The following is a 19,273-nucleotide window of genomic DNA, read 5'->3' on the forward strand; positions in this document are numbered from 1 at the left end:
AGGGTTTGACGACCTCTTTCTTATTTTGCATGTGTACGAATGGCCGTGATGCGCCAATGAGCACACGAGGGTTATGGAATGGTATCAGGAGAGAACCAACCTGTTTTTGCTTTTTTAGGGTATCTGGCATGGATCTAGTATTTGATGGGGTCTTTACCCCTTACGTTGTATTCTATTATTACATGGTGCCTATACAGGAAGACGTCATAATTAAGACACTCTCGTCAGCACCATAAAGGAGCTCGAAGAGACCACTGAGAATCATTCTTCCGCGTCTTTAATATTGCCCGAGACCTTGAACCATCAAGTGTTAAGTCATGTGCAGACCCCCCTGTGTAACATCGCCCTAAAGGCTAAAGGAGAACGTCGGTTCGATACATGTACTCGATTGCGTACGAGCTCAACGCGGAACAGCAGAACAAGAAGCCTTGCACAAAGAGCTAGGCTGCTACGTATATTTGGGCCCTTGCGTTGAGAACCTGTTTCCCCGAGCATCACAAGTCCATCACGCACGTATAGAGTTGTTCGTAGGGAGGTCAAATGATATCGACTATTTGCTAGGGTAGGTAGATACCTCAACGCAATGAGAAAGATTCCGAAGCAACAGGTTACTCATCAGAAGTCAAAATTGTCATTGTCCAAGGTCTGAAGGCTAATAGAGAGAAGTGCCCGGCGTGCTCAGCAAATCAACGTACCATATGTCCAGAGGGATGGTCCGAGGGAGAGAGTTTTAAGATTGTTGAGGGCTTCTCAAAGTACCCGAACCGTAGCCAGTCAGGTCTCTTACGATTTCTCTGTAAGTTGAATTTGGATACATTCCGCTGAACTCTCCGTACTGCATAATCGTGCCGCGGCTTTATGGATTTGTGTTTATTCAGTCAGTGATTTCCCAAGATCCGGCGACTCTTTAAATGTCCGGTAAGGAAGCTTCAACGAAGAGTCAAACACCGAACGACAACAGACCGCCAGGGAGCAACATCAACGACAGCGTGGTGACCGCTCCCACCCCGCAGGATCTCATCTCGGAGGAGACTTGTTTTGCTTCTCGAGTATTTGGGATATGATACTATCTCACCTTGACTATATTTAGATACTCTCCCTGACCTCTCGGCTGCTCTCTTCTTCACCCCAAGGCTGTACTCTGCGCTGAACCGCGCTATGCTATGAACATGAGCTAATACAGACTACGAGATCAAGACAAAGTAGCATTGTCATTACTCAAGCTTCAACAACTCTCCATGCTCATGACCATCGATTGGGGTAAACCATCACTGTGTTGTATTTGTCGTGTTCCACATGCCGGCCTTGTACCTACCTACTTTGCTGTGCTTGAAATCATATCGAGCTGTCAGTCCGTCCTTGTTATGCCTCTTGTTGATGCACTCTCTCGTGACTTAACAACAGCAATAACAATACAATATGGTCACACTGGCGTTCAAGTATTACATACCTAGACAATTCACTCCTCTTACTATTCAATCATACTAAAAACATCAACATCTTCCATAACTCGCAGTGAATCAGGCTCGGAGCGTGCGTACAAGAGCATCGCCAGTCAGGTGCCCCAAAGCTCGAAACTTGCCAGCTGCCAGGTTCCAAATCACCAAGCTCTGATAGCAGGAGCCACGAGGTGTCACACTGGCTCTTGCCGTACAGCTGGCAGCCATGGCGTCTTCAGGTTTCCATCATGGCGCGACACGGCACAGTCACTTCCTTCCTCGCCAAAACAAGAGGCCAAGATCAAACAAAACAAAACAAAACAGAAGCAAAAGACGAAGACGAAGACGAAGACGAAGACGAAGCTCAACCGTCAACTCCCCCTTTTTGCTTCTCGGAAAGACAATACATCTATGCTTCGCCAGTAGCAAAGTCTATCTCATTATTGCAACACTCATCATCGTCAGCAATCGCCAGCAACGCACCTCTCGCTGCATCCATTCTTCTTGCTTTGCCATCGTCAGGTAACATTTCAGGTTCAGTTTCAGAAGACACGCAGAGCCTCTTTGCAGCCTCGAGCCCCGAACGCCGCGACTATGCTTCGCAGGAACAGCTGCAAGAGCCAGAATCACCGCCCGCTGAGCAGGAGTCGGTCGTCCGTCTCCGTGGCCAGGAACGCCGTCCATGAGCTCACAGGCATCGAGCCTCTCGCAGCAGAACGAGACGCGTACCTTGCCGCAACTATCTCGTACAGCAAGACCCAGCCCTCTCAGGGAAATGGCCCCCCAAAGTCTCCTCGCCTGCATCGCCAGCACAGCGTGAGGTTCGCCGGTCCCAACGCACAGCCGCAGAGAAAGCTCGCCACGCGGGCAAGCATGGCGGCGGTGGGAAATATGAATATGACACGGCGTCTCGCTGGCTCTCAACAGCTCTCCCAGTCTTCTTATGAACCGGGGGACGACGCTGCATCGTTATCATACGCGAGACTACGCAAATCAAGATCCATGTATTCCTCCTCAATGCCCAAATCACCAAACTACTTGACGGCCAACGGCGACCATTCCGATGTCTTCGACGCATGGGGAGTAACGCCGCGATTCTCGTCACTTGCCAAGAAGGAGAATGAGCCCTTTCGAGGGTTAGATGGACCAGCACTTAGAACGCCCAAGTCCATGGGCTTCCTCTCAAACTCCCACGACAGATCCTCGTGCCGAGCGAGCATTAGCAGCGGCCGTGTATCCGACCAGCACGCACAAGGTAGCTTCGACGAGACGCCGGGCCGCTCAGCGCACCTACAAAGCCGACCATCGAGTTTCTTTCGGTCAAGTCACAAGTACACTCCGAACACGACGGGTTTCCCCAAATCTCTTCGAACTAGCAGCACCAACACGGCGGTTCTCTCTTCCGCGCATGCTTACGGGACTAGTATTTCCAACGTTGCCCTGAAGCAGCCCAAGCTGCGGACTACGGCTCGGAAGATTTCAAAGTCGCTCAAGAGCAGGATCAAGGGGCTCTTCAGCCGTCCCAAAAGCAGAGACTGCACCGCAGACCAGCCTGAAGAGCATCAGCAGGAGCTTGAATCTAATGGCGCCAGCTGTTCCCGTGCCCAGACGCCGACAGGGGCACAGCAAGAGGCATCTCTTTACCGCGTGGTATCCCATGTGCCCTCTTTCCATTCAGTGCCACAGAGCCAACAGCTCAGGTCTCGACAGGGCAGCTTGGGAACCATCGAGGTCGAAGAGGGTATGCTGGACGATGATAAATCGCGAGTCACTAGCTGGACCAACTCTACTACGGCCACCATTGCCAACCGGCCAGTGTCGGCCAACTGGAGTCAGCAGTACTCATCCGGCTGTGGACACGACGGCGTCGACGCCTTGCCTTCATCGCACAACCAGGCGGCAGCGTATCAGGATGTTCCGCCACCTCCCGCTCCTATAGTCAATAGCCAGCGTGTGTACTCTGCGCTCATGAAGAGACTGCAGGAAAAGCGCAATGAAAATCCCTTGATGACCCAAGACGTGACTACAGATCCTCTTGAGGCAGACACCACTCGAAGTAACTCGACAATCAGACGGCAAACCCGTCACATCACGTATGAAGCGTCTTCTCACACGATTCGCCATGTCCCGTATGACGACGACGTCTTCCAAGATCGGATTGAAAGGGTCACTGTATCGTGCTCCTCTTCAGAGTCTTCCAAAAGCGTCATCAGGGGACGCCCGTCCTGCGACTCCAAGCCGAACCTTGGCCATGAGGCTTGCCCCAGCCCGGGCAAGCCAGGGGCCGAGGGAGAACCCGGGGCTTCTCCCAGAACAGGCGACATGAAGCCACATTCAGCTGCTGAATCGCAGAAGCGGCCGCTCTCTAGCCGGAGCTCGGCCTTCTTTGCTAGCCCTACGTGCCACCTATTCCGCACGACAAGTCCGTATCGTCGCGCACTGCGAGAAAGCATGAAGGCTGCGCAGGGCGGCGACCAACCTCAAACGCCCGATTCCAAGTATCTCAGGTCTCTCTCTGCGCTCAGCCTTCCTACACGCCGCCCAAGCACGGATGGATCGCACGACGACGCACGAGGAGCATATGCAGAGAGCGTGTACTCTGACAATAGTGACCAGGCTGCGCTCAACAACGATTACCCTGAATCTCCTTTAAGAGTGGTGAACAAAGGGGCGGGGTCCAAAGGTCATGGCGACGCTACCATCTTCCTCAGTAGCGAAACACAACGACCAAGAGCCTCGGGCCATCACGCTCGAGATAGCTCTTCCACCAGCTCCGTCGAATGGAAGACGTGGCTCAGCGCCAACGTGTCGAAACTGGAGACTCCTCCAACGACACTAAAACCCGAGTTTCCACAGGAGACCTCCTCCGCCTCTCAGACATATGGACACGTTAGGGAAAAGACGGAGATTGAGTCTGATGAACATGAAACCCCTCAGGGTGTAGCCGATGAGGAGTTGTCACCAAGGCTTGCCCCCAGGGAGGAGAACCATCAGCCGGCCACCTTTACAGCCATGGCGAGAGCAACATTCAACCTCGCGAATCCCTGGCAGTCTCGGTCTGGTGCTACCAACGAAAACTCGCCGCCGGCTTCGGGACTTCGACCCAGGACGATATGCAGCATGGATAGTTCACCAGTGGCATTGAAAGGAAACCTGCGAACCATTCCGTCCATGCCCAATGTCAATACATACGCCTCGACCCCGTACGAATCGTCATTGGAAGTGCCACCACTCTTCTCAACCAAAACGCTGGCCAAGTCATTGGCTCCTTTGCGAGAAGAGACGCGCCTCAAGCGACAGTCGCGAGCACGTATGGGACCCAACGACTGTTCGGCCAAGTCTAGCCCCGGCTTCACGACCGCTCTCGAGAGGCAGTTTGGCGTGAGCAAGATGGGGTCGCCGGGGGTTTGGAAGTCATCGGGGCCGTCATACGAAGCTGACAGCGCCCTTGGCTCAGAAGCAGACCCCGGAGTGGACGAACTGGGACGGCGGGAGCTTGGTGCGCAAGCGATGGGGAGCCGGAGGATGGTGGACCTGTTTCTGAGCAGCCGACGGAAGAGGAGTCCAAGCAGCCAGATGCGGCAGAGCAGCGATACCGGTAGCATGTCGGGTGCTTTCATCTAATGGGGCGAGGGGGGGGCTAATGGCTAGAGTATCGGTTATCTCTGGATGCTGAAGGATCTAGAAGCGGCGTTAGCTGACGAGACTTGATATTGCTGAGTGCATTACTACGCTATTGTAGCTGGGCGATGGGCACGGAGACATTGTTTTGTCAGCCACTAGATAGGTAGAATCTGCAGTTTTGTTTTGACTGTTGTGCCTGGCCGTTGCCCGTTTCCAATCATTGTCAAGCATTCTAAAAGATCCCTGAGGTATGTGTTTAGGGGAAGTATTATACATGTCTCATCTATTCGAGGCATCAAGTCGTCGTTATATACAGGTTTGCTAAACAGAGGGGAAGCAGAGTAAAAGCAATCAATACTCAGAGGTAGTCTCTATAAGCAATCGAATCCTTCTCATTCCCCCCATCACCACCATCATCCTCACCGTCATCCGACACGGGACTCACGTGAACCTCCCACAACTTGGCCATTGCCTTTGGAAACTCGTCTCTCCTCTCCTTACTCACCCACTCGCCATACCGTTCATGCGTGACCTTTTCCGCCAAGACGCCCCTCATTTCGCCTTTCTGGATGATTTGTCCGTCCAATACACCGGGACCGGCTTCCACCGAGCGTGAGGTGTTGGTGTCGCGACTGGTGCGGAGGAAGTGCCAGAAGTCATCTGCCACGCGAACGTATTCCTTCAAGGCCTCCTTTGTGTCTAGCGAGGAGCCAGTCGTCCAACTGAGTAGCAGGGGTTCCAAGAGGGGTGCGTCGGTGACGCTGGGGTGGGAGGTGCCGATGCTGGTGAGGAACCATGATGCGTGGCTGGGGATGCGCTTGAGCACGCCCAGCGCGAGCTCCTTGACGGTGTCGAAGTGGGGGCGGCCGTAGAAGGCGCTCTTGTGCTTGGACCAGGTGTTGGAGTGGACGATGAGGAGGGGCACGTCGATGACGGCGTTGAGCGGCCCGCTCTCCTTGCCCGGGTCGAAGATGATGCCGCCGACGGCCGGGTTGACGTCCGAGGGCGCGTGCTTGAGGGCCTGCAGGGCGCCCGTCGCGCCAAACGAGTGCCCGCCGATGGTGAGGTTGCCGAGGTCGAGGCGGCCCGCCCAGGCGTGCAGGTCGGCGCCCTCGAGGCGCGAGTTGCGGTTGTAAACGTCCTCCCCCTGCCCGTCGTTGATGGCGCGCAGGACGCCGACCGTGTGCAGGATCTCGGAGTCGCGGAAGGCCAGCTGGTCGTACTTGTACTTGGCCCTGTCCATGGGCGGGACGGACTCGAGCTCGGCCTCTTCAAAGTGCAGGATCCGCCTGTCGGGCTCGCCCTTGATGCGCATCAGCGAACCCGGGCCGCTTCCGTCGCGGTGCTCCACGGCGGCGACGACGTATCCCCTGCTGGCCATTTCGCCGACAAAGTTGGTGTAGTCGGTCCTGGAGCTGGCGTCGCCGTGGGAGAAGACCATGACGGGGAACGGCTCGGGGGCGTCCTCCGAAGGCGTGAGCAGCGGGACGTCGACCTTTGCCGGGATGGTGATGCCGCCGGCGATGAGCCACAGCGCAAACGTGAATATCGGACGGACGATGAAGTTGTTTACGCCCGCAAACTTTGCGTATCCCTCGGCCGTCAGGCTGATGGGCCGCGCGATCCAGTCGTGCCTGGGCTTGTGCTCCCGGGCGCCCTTGTCGACGGGGTAGTAGACGGTGAAGAGCGTCGTCTTGTGCTCAAACGCCGGCTCGCCGCTGTCCTTGAAGACGGTCTCGGTGACGAGCCGCGGCTTGTCGAGCGGCACCTCAATGTCCACGGCGCCGACGTCGAAGCGGCCCGTGTACGCCGGCAGCGGGTGCGCGAGCAGCGGGACGCCGCGGACGAGGCACAGCAGGACGTAGGCCATGAGCAGGGCCGAGGCGACGTACCGCCATGTGAGCCGCGGCCGCAGCAGGTCAGCGACGAGAGCGACGGAGCGGCGCCACCAGCGGGTGAACCGGGCGTTCCGGGTGACGAGGCGGGACCATTTCGGCTGCGTGGAGGGGAGCAGCCAGCGCGGCTGGGTGTCGGCGGGCGTCAGCAGCGGCGAGTCGGGGAGGAGGGAGGCGGATCCGGGCTCGGGGGAGGCGGAGAGGTCCTGGACGGAGTCGAGCTCGAGGGCCGAGGCGTCGTCGTTGTCGTTGTCGTCCGGGGAGGAGACGGGGCGGGAGGAGACGATGGGGGCGGCTTTGGATTTGGGATTGGATGGAGGCATGTTTGATCCGGTGTTATGGCTGCATTGGAGATACGATTGAAGGAGGTGATGTTCTAATATGAAGGTTCGGGTTGTAGAGAATGGAGGTATCGACTCTATGTATAAGTCAGTCGTGGTATGAAGTGTGCTAGCAGGACGAAGCTGGGTCCTGCGATGACGTCGTCGTCGGGTCTTTTATTGCTTCAGGCCGGCCTCTTCCAATTCCGCGCTGGAGAAAAGGTACATGCGTCTGCAGGCCATCCAAGTGCAGTTTCAGGTACCTTGGGCTCTTTGGTCTGCGCGTCATCGAGAGGGTCTGTGTGGCAGCCCCATCCATCACCTTGAGAGAGATACGTTCAGCCGCACAGTGAGGATCTACTGAAGCGTCACCGATGGATCTGAGCTGAGGAATGTGGATGAGATTTGCAAAAGCTCTTGTAGAACGCATCTGATCTAATACAGGTGTTACGGCGTGGTGGTGTAAGTGTGCCTGGAACTTGTAGGGTAGGTGGTGTCGAGAATTGCACGATGCTGTATCACATGTGACTTTCCATCGTTTATCGGATGCAAATCCAGGGTCCCTGATAATATGTTTCCTATTTCGAAATTCAAAATAGATGGCTTTCCACAAGGACAAAGCATATTCACTAGTTGCAAGGTACCACAAGGTTATCTGATTGTACTGTACAACACACATTGTTGGGACGATTCAGGACTGCGGCCCGTCTGACTGCAAGCGCCACACCGGAAGCAACTCGACATGTCGATACGACGCTTTTGCTTCTACAGCCAGACAGCATCCAAATGCTGACGGAACTTGATCCCTTTTGCCGGTCTGCATTAGTTACGACGCAGCTAGCACCAGGTGCCTCCTGCAATGCATCATTCCGCATCGGCGAAATGGGCAGCCAAAGAAAAAACGCGAAGACGCTGCGCGAGCACGTCTGTCGGTGTCCCGCTATGCAGCTACTAGGTAGATGTAATACGGTTCTGGTTCGAAGCCGGGAACTCCTACCCCGAGGGCCTGCGGCTTGTGACTTGCTCAAGACGGGCTCTCCCGCTTCGCTTGAAATATGACAATCTCTTTCGAGGTCCAATGATGTGGCGCAGAACATCTCAAATGCTGAGAGTGGCGGGTAAGTCGGAACGCTCGACTCGTGCTTAATTGATTGCAAACCAAGCATTCTGCACTGTATGAACGGCTGTCGGGTAGAGTTTCCTCCCAGGTTGCTACTGTTGCTTGTACATGCACACAAGGAATCATGCAAACTGCTGCACGAGCAACGTCGAATAAGAGGTCGAATCATGTAAAGGAGGGCGAAAAGCTGGGAGAGCCTGAACGAAGCCGGCATTCCCGCACTTGGCATCGCCGTTTGGTGTCCAGCCATGTTGCTGAATGCTCTAGGTGATGAGACAGATGCTCCATAAGCAGCCGGCAGCAACGGACAAGATGGGCCTGTACCATGGGGCAAGTCATGGACGAGGCGAATAGACGATGCGTGGCTTCGGTACACATGCTGTAAAATGTAAAGGTAGATGGAGTGCAGCTGCGAGAACTGCCTGTCCTTTGCAAGACTCGCACCATGGACCGTTTCTGCGTCATCACAGTGCATCATGTGATCTTCAGGCAGTCGCCCAACTGCTGCTTCACACTCACAAGGAGGCGTTAGTTCGCCTACAATCAAGGCTAAAATCCGAGCAAAAACCAGTGAGAGAAGAGGATTCGGGTTGATGCCGGGCTGAAGGGTGATTCATGCAAGTTGGATGCATGAAGCGGGCGAGTGGAGCGCTGAGCGGCTGGGACCGAAGGGCTAGAAGTCGCCTACCAAGAGCTGGCAGGCCTATCACGCAGCCTGGCCAGCTATCGCGTGAGCCGCCGAAGAGGGAAAAGCAGGGCGGGGAGGAGGGATGGAATTCCCGGCTTTGGTGCCAAGTGTAAAGTGTGTGAGAGGAGGAGTGCTGCCGAATGAGGCGCCGTCAGATGGCCTCACCTGGTCTGTCTGGCCCTCGTCCGTACCGTCGGCATCCCGGCTCTCACGAAAACAGGCTTTGAGAGCTGCTGAGAAATAGTGAACCAATGCCTTCCTTGCTGCTCTGTACTCGTATGATGGCGGCCTGTCTCTCAAAGCCTACCCCTTGAGGGCGTTGCTAGCAACCAAGGGATACCATCATGGAATTAGGCAAGAGTCAAGTACCATTACCTATGCTTGATGGCGATGCCTAGGTAGTCCAGTTCTTCTGGTATGACGGAAGCGGTTTAACGGTTCAACGGCCAGGTCCAGAGGACGCCCCTTTTGACGGGCCGCGGCGGGAAGTCCAGCCACAGCATACCCGTTGGGAGATGTACCTTTTCTTCGTTTCTGTCTGTTGGAGCTTGTTATCTCGGGCAGCCAGGACAAGACAAAAGACGGGCATGGCCTGTAGAAGACGATGCGCACAGCCGCGCCGCGCGGTAGCTGTGCAATCCATACTACCTATACTGTAATCACAGTTAGCCAAGTGGTTCGTATTCCAGAATTGCAAGACAATAGGCCGGGTATAAGTCGGACTCGGGCGGCGCGCATCGTTGACAAATGTAGGCAAATATCCGTTGGTGGCTCTGGAAAGGCTCGAATCGTTGGGATCGTACTGTGTGTGCTTGTGCTGTCCGAGTCATCGGAGGTGTGTGGAAGTGGAAGTGGCAGCAGTTTCGGCCCCTCCAACAAACACCCTACAAACGGGGAAGAAGAGGACAAGATGATAAGCAGCGGGAATCCGGAAGACATTGATGAGGAAATTCTTGGAGACAGAGATGAAACAACGGATCAAATAGAAGTAGGAGAAGAAAGGAGTAACAAGAGAGCGGCAGAAGGAGAAGGGCTCCGGCTGGTGGTGGTGATGGTGATACATGTAGGTAGTGACACACACATCGCCAGCAGCCCTTGTTGATGCCTCATGCAGGCGCTGCTCGGCAAGCTGCGCAAGAGCCAGAGACGGGCTGGAGTCATGACGTCTTATCGCACGACGAGCGCACACATTAGGCAAGGCGTCCGGCAGAAGAATCTGCAGCACATGCAATGGAAAAATGCAGTTTTTCAGGGAGAGATAACGGTCGTTTGGGGCTCTCACTGTGCAGATTGTTGGTCGATGTGAGAAAAGCCCAGTTGGAAGGGCTCATCAGGTACCTAGAAGCCCTGAATGGGACTTTTGGCGGTACAGGTTCGAACGCGGTACGGGCTGCGGAGTACCTGTACTTTTGCCTGACCTTGATGGACTGACTGCTGCTCTGTGGCCATTCCTGATTTCAGACGAGGCCGTGCTCAACTGTCACGGCTCGAGCTGACAAGGCTGACCCGTGCTCCCGTTCTCTGCCTCGTCCTCACACACTGCATCCCGCCGAGTCGCTTCAAGCTGGAATCGACAAGACTGGAAGTGCTCCCCCCCCCCAACTCGGCCAGTTCCAGCATCATTGCCCTGCCGCTTCGGCGGATGGCCGCTGTAAGGCCCCCGGGATGCACCGCCTCTGCACCGTGTACATCCACTGTTCCGCTGCCCACTCCCGCCGTGTGACGCCACCACCAGAGACGCCCCTTCAAGCCCCGAAAAGGGCCGTTGCCGTCCAATACCCAGCTGGCTGTTCCGCTCATGTAAAGGTAATTATCCTTTACGCATGCAGAAAATACAGTACGTATCGTATGCACGCCCAAAGCATCCCAAACTCTGACTGCTGGAGAGAAATGTTTCGTCTCGACCTTCGAGGTACCAGATACTTGCTTGACGCTCGACATACGGGTTCCCCTTCTCGTCCTCCTGCTTCCTCCGCCCACTGCATGTGCCAAGATCGAGCCATCGGCGGTGGAGTCGCTGTTGCGGAGCACGTTTGCGGTACAAGGGCCGATACGGTCCTGGTACTCGGATACGATGCTGGGCGATGGTTCGAGAGCATGTCGTGGATGATCTCTCGAGAGCTACATCATGTATCTTGCCTGGTAGACATGACTGACGCTCCTATAAGGGACGGTGTTCTATGAGACAAGTCACAGTCAAGTGCTAAGAGAAGCAACAGAGGCTCTAAGCCGTAGCGCAGTTGGGACTCTGGTTCCTCTCCCAGGGCACCACGGACATTGAGTCCACCAAAGGGACACAGAAGCCCGTACTCAACATAGATGCAATAATTCTGCATTTCAAGTTCTGAATAGGAAGCAATCTCTTCTCATTCGAATTCTCGTCGGATTTCAATCAGCACTTTCCACTGTAGCTCGCAGTCAGCGATCCAATCTCTTGTACTGTACACCCGCACTTGTACAAGTAAGGTACCAGCAGTGCTGACCACTGCATGGCACCTGCCTGTGCCGTGTCCAATCCTCTGGCCACTTCCACTTCATGATTTTTTTTCCTTCTTCCCCCCCTACTCGGATTTTTCTGCTCCTCCATCCCGAGAACCTTCTGCAGATTCTTCTCTCCATCGTTCGTGTAGCGCCTCTTTCTCTCTCTCCTTTTCGCTCTTCATCCCTCTCACGAGCATCAAGTCTCTTGTCCACACTCGAATCAGATACTCCCACTTCTCCCGACAACCTGCGCGCTAAGCCGCTTCCCGCCGCAGCTGATTTGACTTGGCCCGGCCCCGCTTCGTCCTCATTTCTCCCGAGACCCCTTTACCTGCTTGCTTGACGATTTGACGCCTCTGCTTTTTTTTCGTCGCGCCGCGGCTTTTTTTCTTGTTTTCCTTTCTTTTTGCTCTCCTCTGTTCCGTCGACTCTCGCCTTGCCGCCCCCCCCGACGAATCCCCAGCCGACCCTCAAGCACGGCCGTGTGTCCCAGCTCCTTGAATCCGATTCGATTTCCCGGGGGTGAGTTGTCTTTTCCCGTCTCTTCTGTCTCCTTCTGTCGGCCGTGAGGCTGAGCCGAATGGCCTCCCGCTGCCACGAATCGTCGCTCCCTCACCGGATCGCTTGATCCAGGCCCTCGCTCCTCCCCCTCTACGGGCCTCGTCTTCTCGGGACTCGTCTCTGCCATGTCCAAGCATCAAGCCACCGCTGCCGTTGGCGAGACGTCGCATCTTCAGCACACAACCCCCCCCGGCTGACGGCTGTCTCAATCTCTTGGCCGTGGGGAAATCCATATGACGACGTTTTTCCCATCATCCACGGGCCCCACAAATAGCATTTGACCGCAACTTTTGGATTTTATCTCGCATCCTCGCAACTAACAACTTCTCGAATCACCAGCCTCAAAACATCCGCCGTCTGCTCGCCGCCTCGTCTTTGTCGCTCGATCGATTCTGCCCCCGACGCCAACAATGTCCTACTACGACAACCCCCAGTGGTCGGCTCCGGCCCAGAACAACTGGGACCACCACGGCGCGAGCACTCCGGTTCGCGCAGGTACGTTGCGCGCTCTCTGTGCCTCCCGATGGGGCCGCCGCGACTAACGAGGCGATGCCGATAGGTGCCAACGGACCTCAGCCTCAGGACGACTTTGCCTTTTCGTATCAATTTGATGGTATGTACGGGGCAGACAGCTGTGCCTTTCTCAGCCCTCTTGCAAGACGATGCATCCCCTTGGATCTGCTATTGTCAGCGCGCCAGATCCGCCGCCAGCCGCAGCCACCGAGCTCCATAGGAGCAGGTGTTTGCGACGTTACTCTGGGGACATCCATCGGCTCTTGCCCCTTTCCCTTGCATCAATAACTGGCGGTGGGATAGATGCTAACTATGTCAATCCACAGAGGTTGATCGTGCCCACGAGAACTTGCAGAAATCCGGCAAAGGCTACGCAATGGGCGCGCGACGTGAGTTTTCCATGCCCACCAGCTGGCCTTGTCCCCCACTCTTCCCCCCCTTTTCGGCCTGTAGTAAGTGGTCGTGGGCCTCAAATAGGGCCCTCAGAAGAATGCCATGGCTAACCGAGTGACTCTTGCCCCCTTTATAGATGGTCGGATGGGTGGCCCTCGTGCTCACTCTGTTAACACCTTCGATGACAGCCGTGGCCCTCCGGGAGCCAACCTTCACAACTTTTATGCCGCTCAGCGTCACCAGTCCTCTCGTGGCTCTAACGAGGCAGAGCAGGTCATGCAGGCTAAGAGAAGGATGGCGGCTCAACGGGAGCGTGAGCTTCGAAATCTCCACACGGAGCAGCAATATCAGCGAAGTAGGCCTCCCTCAACTGTGTAGCACTTCCTCTCTTCCTATTCAAAGAAGTTGCCAAACAAGGAGAAGAAGAAAAATAATGATACAAAATGTTACTGGCCAATGGGATGGCCCAAGATGGATACCCTGTCCGTCCCGCCGAGTCTTTGTTCTTCTCATCTTCAGCCATTACGTCGCCGGGATGAGGTTTCTCACGGAGACGCGCGCTCTCAACCTCTTGTTTGGATTCTTCCTTGTCTGATGTCTTCGTCGTGTTTTGTGGTTCAGCGTCCAAGATGGAGGGCAATCCGTGCTAACGATGCTTTTTCTTCTGGCGTAGGTGTCTTGTCTGATGTTGCCACCCAGCAGGGAAACAACAAGCATATGACGGAAGAGGAGACTCGTGAGCTCATTGCTCGTCAGCGCAGCGCTCTGTACGGCGAGGGCGGCTTTGCCGACAAGGCCGGCTACATCGACGAGACGGGCGCCATCCGCACCGGCGTTCCTGGACCCAGCGGCCCTGCCAGCCTGCGAGGCCACTCTCCCCTCACCTTCGACGGCATTGGCCGCGTCCCTCAGGCCGACGTGGGAACCCCGGGTTCGGCGGTTGACATGAACGCGGCTGATATCGGCTCGCGACCCCAGAGCACCACCAGCCCGCAGACCGCTGGCCCGACCAACAAGGTCTTTGACAACGCTGTCGGCTCCCAAACCCGCACGAGCACGTCCAGCCCGACCAACGCCTCTCCTCCCCGCGGCGACTTTGGACCTGGCTCCAAGGTTTCTCAGGGACCCGCCGTGGCCCCCATCGGAACTCGTCCCACGGGAACGCCCACAGGCAACGCCTCTGCCAAGCGATCCAGCACTCCCCATGCTGCCAACGGCGGCTGGAGCCGTGGAAACGGTGTTTGGGGCCAGTCTGGCCTCGGTGCTCAGGCCAGTGTCTGGGGTTAAAGGGCGCTTGGTTAATCATTCTGCGGCGGCGTTGAAGGCGGTTGTACATCTGTTTTCATTTATATCCCTTTTTTTTCCCGTTCCGGCTGGAAGCGCAGGATGAAGAGCGAGTTGAATTGTTGCTATTAGTAGAAAAAAACAAAGGCGCTGGGGAGGCAAGGGAATGGTTCCATTGGCATTTCTGTTCGGTCGTTTTTGGTCAAGGCGGTTGATTTCGGTCTTCGCGTTTTGTTTTCGCTGGGTTAGTCTTTGGCACGATGTTCGGCGAAAGAAAGGTATTGCGAGGCATTTCCGGGCGATTACGACAAAGGCAAAACTAAGGGGGGAGGGGAGGCTTGCTCTACTCTATATCCTGGGGATCTGGAAATGGGATGGCCCTGTTGGGGGCGAACTCGACAGAGGAGCAAAGCCATCCGGGTAGGAGTTTTATCTTGCTTTTGGCGCAGGATTGGGACTGGATTGGGGAGTTGCTACCTTGGTCGCGACAACGGCGTATTCTTTACTGAGTTTTGGCGACTCGATTCACATGTGACGGTGGGGTTGCAAAATTGACAAAGCACTGGAGAGAGCTTGGCTGGGAAGCGGAAAGGGGAGTGGCACTTGGAGGGAATGGGCTATGGAGTTATCCTTGGCTTGCTGGGAAACGACATTGACGATGGATACCCGGAACATGTGGAAAAAGGCGTTCCATTGGGCTACCGATCAGACTGGTAAAGATGGAAAAGTATACGACACGCCATTACTGTAGAGGTTTTGGTAAAGGGGCAACTGGGAATGAGGATGTCTGGTGTTGAAAAACAAGGCGCCCAAAGGGACATCAAGAGAAAGAAACAGGAAAAAAGGGCTCAAAAACAAAGAGAAAAAAAAAAAAGGAAAAAAAAAAGGCTAAAAAAGGGGGAGGATGGGTTGAGCGTGGAATGGGGGTTCGGATTTGGCTCTCTTTGTGTGTGCTTTGGCTTCGTTTTGCTTGTTTCAGGGCGGCTCTGGGAATAGGCTTGGGCTTCTTTTATATGGATGCTAATCGTTTTCTTTCTTTCACTATGGAAATGGGACTGGATGTTTTATCAAGTGTTGTCAGCTGTTCCCTTGATGTGTTTTGGTGGGAAGAGGAATCAAATACAGGCGCAGTGCACATGCAGTCAACTTGGTGGTGGGAAAAGGGGGAAGATGGAAGGAAGGATGATTGAGATTGGGGATGGCTTATGTTGCGCGTTCTTGAGTAGCGATAATGGGAGAGGTCGGGTTGGTAAATGTCGATGTGGGTGATAAAGATGACGCTGACGTTGACATGTATACACTCTCATCATCACACTCGTTCGCCGAGGATTTCAGTACCCAACGTATACCATATATTATAAACTATGGCTAACCATTATGCCATGTATTGTAAACTATGGCTGACCATCGCCTGTTACATCAGAGATCATCAAGTTAGATTATGCTGTATATCGTATTCAAGCTCCCCCATCGTCACAGCAGCAGCAACTTGACCCCCTCCTCCAAATGCATCACATCATCCGCGCTCTCCGCCTTGCCTCCCCAAACCACCGTCCCCCTCCCGTCGACCGCAAAAGCGCCCGCCTCCTGCCACTTGCTCCCGAGCTCCAGCTCCGCCAACCCAGACGTCGTCGAAGCCCTCTTCTCCATCTTACCGTATCCCCTCCCTTCGCCCTCTCGAAACCTCGTCCTGCCCCTTCTCATCATCCCCTCGTCCTCCTCCTCGTCCTCCTCCTCGTCGCCACGTTGAATGGCCCCGGCGACCTTGTCCCCCAGCCACCCCGTCTCCTTCCACGACCGGACCTGCGTCGACGGGCCGAGCACGTACCAGATGCTGGGAGCAATGCCGAGCCCCCAGGCAGCGTAGATGGCACGCTCCTGGTCGATGACGATTTGCACGTTGCGTGAGCCGCCGAGCATATCGATCCATTTGTTTGTTGCGCGCTCCGAGGCGTGCGAGATGGCGATGCAGGTGATGGAGCCGGCGTAGCAGCTTGATATATCGCGGAGGTGGAGGAACATCTTTTGGGCGACTGCAGACACATGTAAGAAGACCATTTTTCTCGCGATATCGTGCCAGGTTGTCATGGTGATAGCTGAGACTTACACGCGCATCCGACGCATCGCAGAAATACAACCAGACACTTTGATCTCCGTCCGAACTGGAGCCTCTTCCCGCGGTCCAGCGGCGCGACTTCTCCAATCCGTGGCACCGGCGACAGCTTCACTGGCACTGGCGGCGGCGATAGCCAGGGCTGGACTGTCGGTGGCAGTGCCTTGGTGGAGATCCACTTGCCCCGGCTGCTGTTCTGTATGTCTGGAGTAGTTGACCGTGACGAGATTGGAGGAATGGGCAGATGCAAGTCGCCACCCGTGAAGCTGAGCCTGGGAAGGGCCATCTTTGTGGAGAGGGTGGAGAGCATTGTGAGCGAGACAGTTGGTACCATGCACTCGCCCCTGGGAGAGACGAGGCTTCGAACGTATGATTGTGAGCCGGCTCTGCGTCGAGAAACCCACCGAAGTGACCTCAGAGAGCAGTTTGGAAGTCTATCTGCAGAAGCACGGGATAGGTTTCTGATAAAGAAACAAAAGAGAAACAAGAGAGAAACAACGGAGAGAGAGAGAGATCTTTCAAGTCCGTCGACTCCTGCGTCTTATTCGCGGCCCACTGACCCGTGCGTACCGCTCCTACGCGCTGTCAAAGCGGCATCCGGGAAACAAACCTGTTACAGGGGCTCCGATGCTTCGACGCCTCAACGTCAGCAGCATCGGGCACGACAAACGCCCAGAGTATACCCTGTATAGCACCGAGTCCTTCGTCCCTTCGCCCTCTCCATCTCCCATATCTCGGCATGTTTCTCTTGGGCAAAACTGAAAAAAAAAAAAAAAAAAAAAAAAAAAAAAAAAAAAAGCGACTGAGGCCGAGCCATTCTGTTCATGGAAGCTCAGCCTTCAGGGGTCCTGGTCAGGATCCTCGATGACAGGGCCTGCCGATTGGTTGGCGGATTGCGGAGGCGAGGCGAACGGTTCAGCCGAGCGTGCAAGGGGCTAGATGCTTCATCTGGCGTATATGCAAGCATGAACTTGTGCTTGGATGTATCGGCCTCCAAGGGTGACATACCGAGACAAGAGCATCCTGCAGGATAAGCAGACGAGCCACTTCGGAGAGCTGCTCCATCATCACCTTGGCACTGAAAGGCTGTCAGTCTGCTATCCTCGAGAGCCACATGTCTCAAGTGTTAGCTCCTTGGGATAGAAGGCAGCCAGTAAAGCCGTATGTCCATCAAAATGCAAATAGACAAGTAACCGACTTGAGGGCGAAGTGTTGGCCTGGGACGGTGTACACTCGTGGCATTCAGCCCAAGGGTTGCACCAGCCTTCCTCGAAGCAACACAAGGTCCGTGTACTGCAAGGCAAGGTGCATAACACTGTAGGGCTGAAGTAAACGGCCTTGACACATTGTTTGCAGCCGGAGTCACAATGAACAGATAGACAGATGCCTGTTGTGAAACTCGCTCTGGCTGTGCCTCAGCAACATGACATGATACTATGTTTCCGGCGTATCAAGATGATATCAGCTGAGCCGAGCGTGCCAGCAGAGCGTAGCCCGATCCTGATTTTGCAGCATAGCCTCACGGAGTATGCTTACATGTATCCTGAGACATGGAAGTGGTGAACGGACCAATGCTGTGTATGGCGAAAGGGCCCTGTAAATGTTCCTTGACTAAATGCCATGTTACCATGTGCATTGTGAGTCACTGGCATTGTTGAGCGATCGATTCGATGCAAAAGCCGTCGTTTCCATGCATTGTCTGTAACATCTGCCCTTGGATGATTTGGGTCACGTTTCGGTGATGCGCAGGGAATCTGCCATGTTTGTCTCTGAGGACTTTGAAACACCGTAGTGGGCAGACCTCGTCAGTAGAAGGACCGATGATGATGTTTGGCGCGCCATTGAATGCCTGATCAACGATAAGTTGGAGGACGAACTTCAGGCGCCCAACTGCTTTCAAGATCCACGAGGCTGTGACGTTCGGAAAGAAGTCGAATCGGCGTGAGGCAAGTCGCAAAAGTCGATCACAAAGTCGCCACCCTCTTCCACGCAATGGAGCACACGAGCTTGGTAGGACTCCAGGTTTCTTCATCTTGGGTAGCGTACACTGGGCTGTCCTTCTCTCATGCCCCCTTGCACGGCAAAATGGCAGGCCATGCACTGCATTGGCCTGTTACACTGCATGTGATGGCAAGGTGACACGCGGGATTTGGTACGGGCGGAAGCATCTCGAATCCTCGCACGCATTTCGCTCGCAACGCCAAGGGCCGCGGTCGTGGAGCTCAAAATCCGGATTTGAAGCGGCTAAATGGTTCCGGCGACATTACGGAGCATCTCGACTTCCAGCGAATCAGCCTGATAGCACACAGTAGTGCGCCAGAAGTAGAAGAAGACAAGAGAAGGGAAGATATGGAGGAAAACAGGGGAGCGGGAAATGGCCAAGCCAAGACGTTACCCGGCGACCCAGTGACTGTAGACAGTCAGCGCCGTGGTGAGCATTGAGCTCAGCTTCCAAGGGAAATGCCTTTCCGAGAACACTCGATCCAGTCGTAGGGCACCATATGGGTCCTTGTATATTTGGCTCGAGTGGGAAGGATGAGATTCCCTGGTAAGCAGCTGGGGAAGTAGATAGAGTCACTAGAGCGAGACGATACCGATGGGCGACAAGCTGGAGACTGCCGGGTGTCTGCGATGATCTGCCAGCCTAGGCCCAAGCAAGCCCGTTGTGGTGGCTATCAACCAGGTTGTCCCAGCCGCATCTGGAGTGAAATTGAGGATCGAGATGCAAAGACTGAAGGATCCAGAAGCTCACGAGAACCGCTGTGCCGGCGTATGCAATCATTACGCCCATATCTGTTGTGTAGCCGATGCCGACAGGACTGTCTGTATGCGGGGCTGCCAA

General features: G+C 55.0%; 4 protein-coding genes across 4 annotated transcripts; 2 read left to right on the top strand and 2 right to left on the bottom strand.

Annotated features, from left to right (window-relative positions):
- Positions 1-2,033: 2,033 nt before the first annotated feature.
- Positions 2,034-5,063, top strand: CCMA1212_007468 (uncharacterized protein; the record flags this gene model as incomplete). Its single annotated transcript, XM_073704636.1, has 1 exon — positions 2,034-5,063. One exon carries the CDS (start codon positions 2,034-2,036, stop codon positions 5,061-5,063), a length of 3,030 nt encoding a protein of 1,009 aa, XP_073556976.1.
- Positions 5,064-5,421: 358 nt separating this feature from the next.
- CCMA1212_007469 (Platelet-activating factor acetylhydrolase 2) lies at positions 5,422-7,281 on the bottom strand (the record flags this gene model as incomplete). Its single annotated transcript, XM_073704637.1, has 1 exon — positions 5,422-7,281. One exon carries the CDS (start codon positions 7,279-7,281, stop codon positions 5,422-5,424), a length of 1,860 nt encoding a protein of 619 aa, XP_073556975.1.
- A 4,217-nt stretch (positions 7,282-11,498) lies between these two features.
- Positions 11,499-14,321, top strand: CCMA1212_007470 (uncharacterized protein; the record flags this gene model as incomplete). Its single annotated transcript, XM_073704638.1, is given in 8 exon segments — positions 11,499-11,706; positions 11,717-11,870; positions 12,031-12,089; positions 12,468-12,623; positions 12,688-12,741; positions 12,968-13,030; positions 13,171-13,389; positions 13,708-14,321. Coding segments are annotated over 8 exon segments (1,527 nt in total), but the record flags the coding sequence as incomplete, so codon positions are not given.
- A 1,470-nt stretch (positions 14,322-15,791) lies between these two features.
- On the bottom strand, positions 15,792-16,741 carry CCMA1212_007471 (uncharacterized protein; the record flags this gene model as incomplete). The annotated part of the gene is made up of 2 exons (XM_073704639.1): positions 15,792-16,351; positions 16,426-16,741. 2 exons carry the CDS (start codon positions 16,739-16,741, stop codon positions 15,792-15,794), a joined length of 876 nt encoding a protein of 291 aa, XP_073556938.1.
- Positions 16,742-19,273: the final 2,532 nt, after the last annotated feature.

Source organism: Trichoderma ghanense (genome assembly GCF_004382785.1).
Source record: "Trichoderma ghanense strain CCMA-1212 chromosome Unknown scaffold_9, whole genome shotgun sequence".
NCBI classification, from domain to species: domain Eukaryota; kingdom Fungi; phylum Ascomycota; class Sordariomycetes; order Hypocreales; family Hypocreaceae; genus Trichoderma; species Trichoderma ghanense.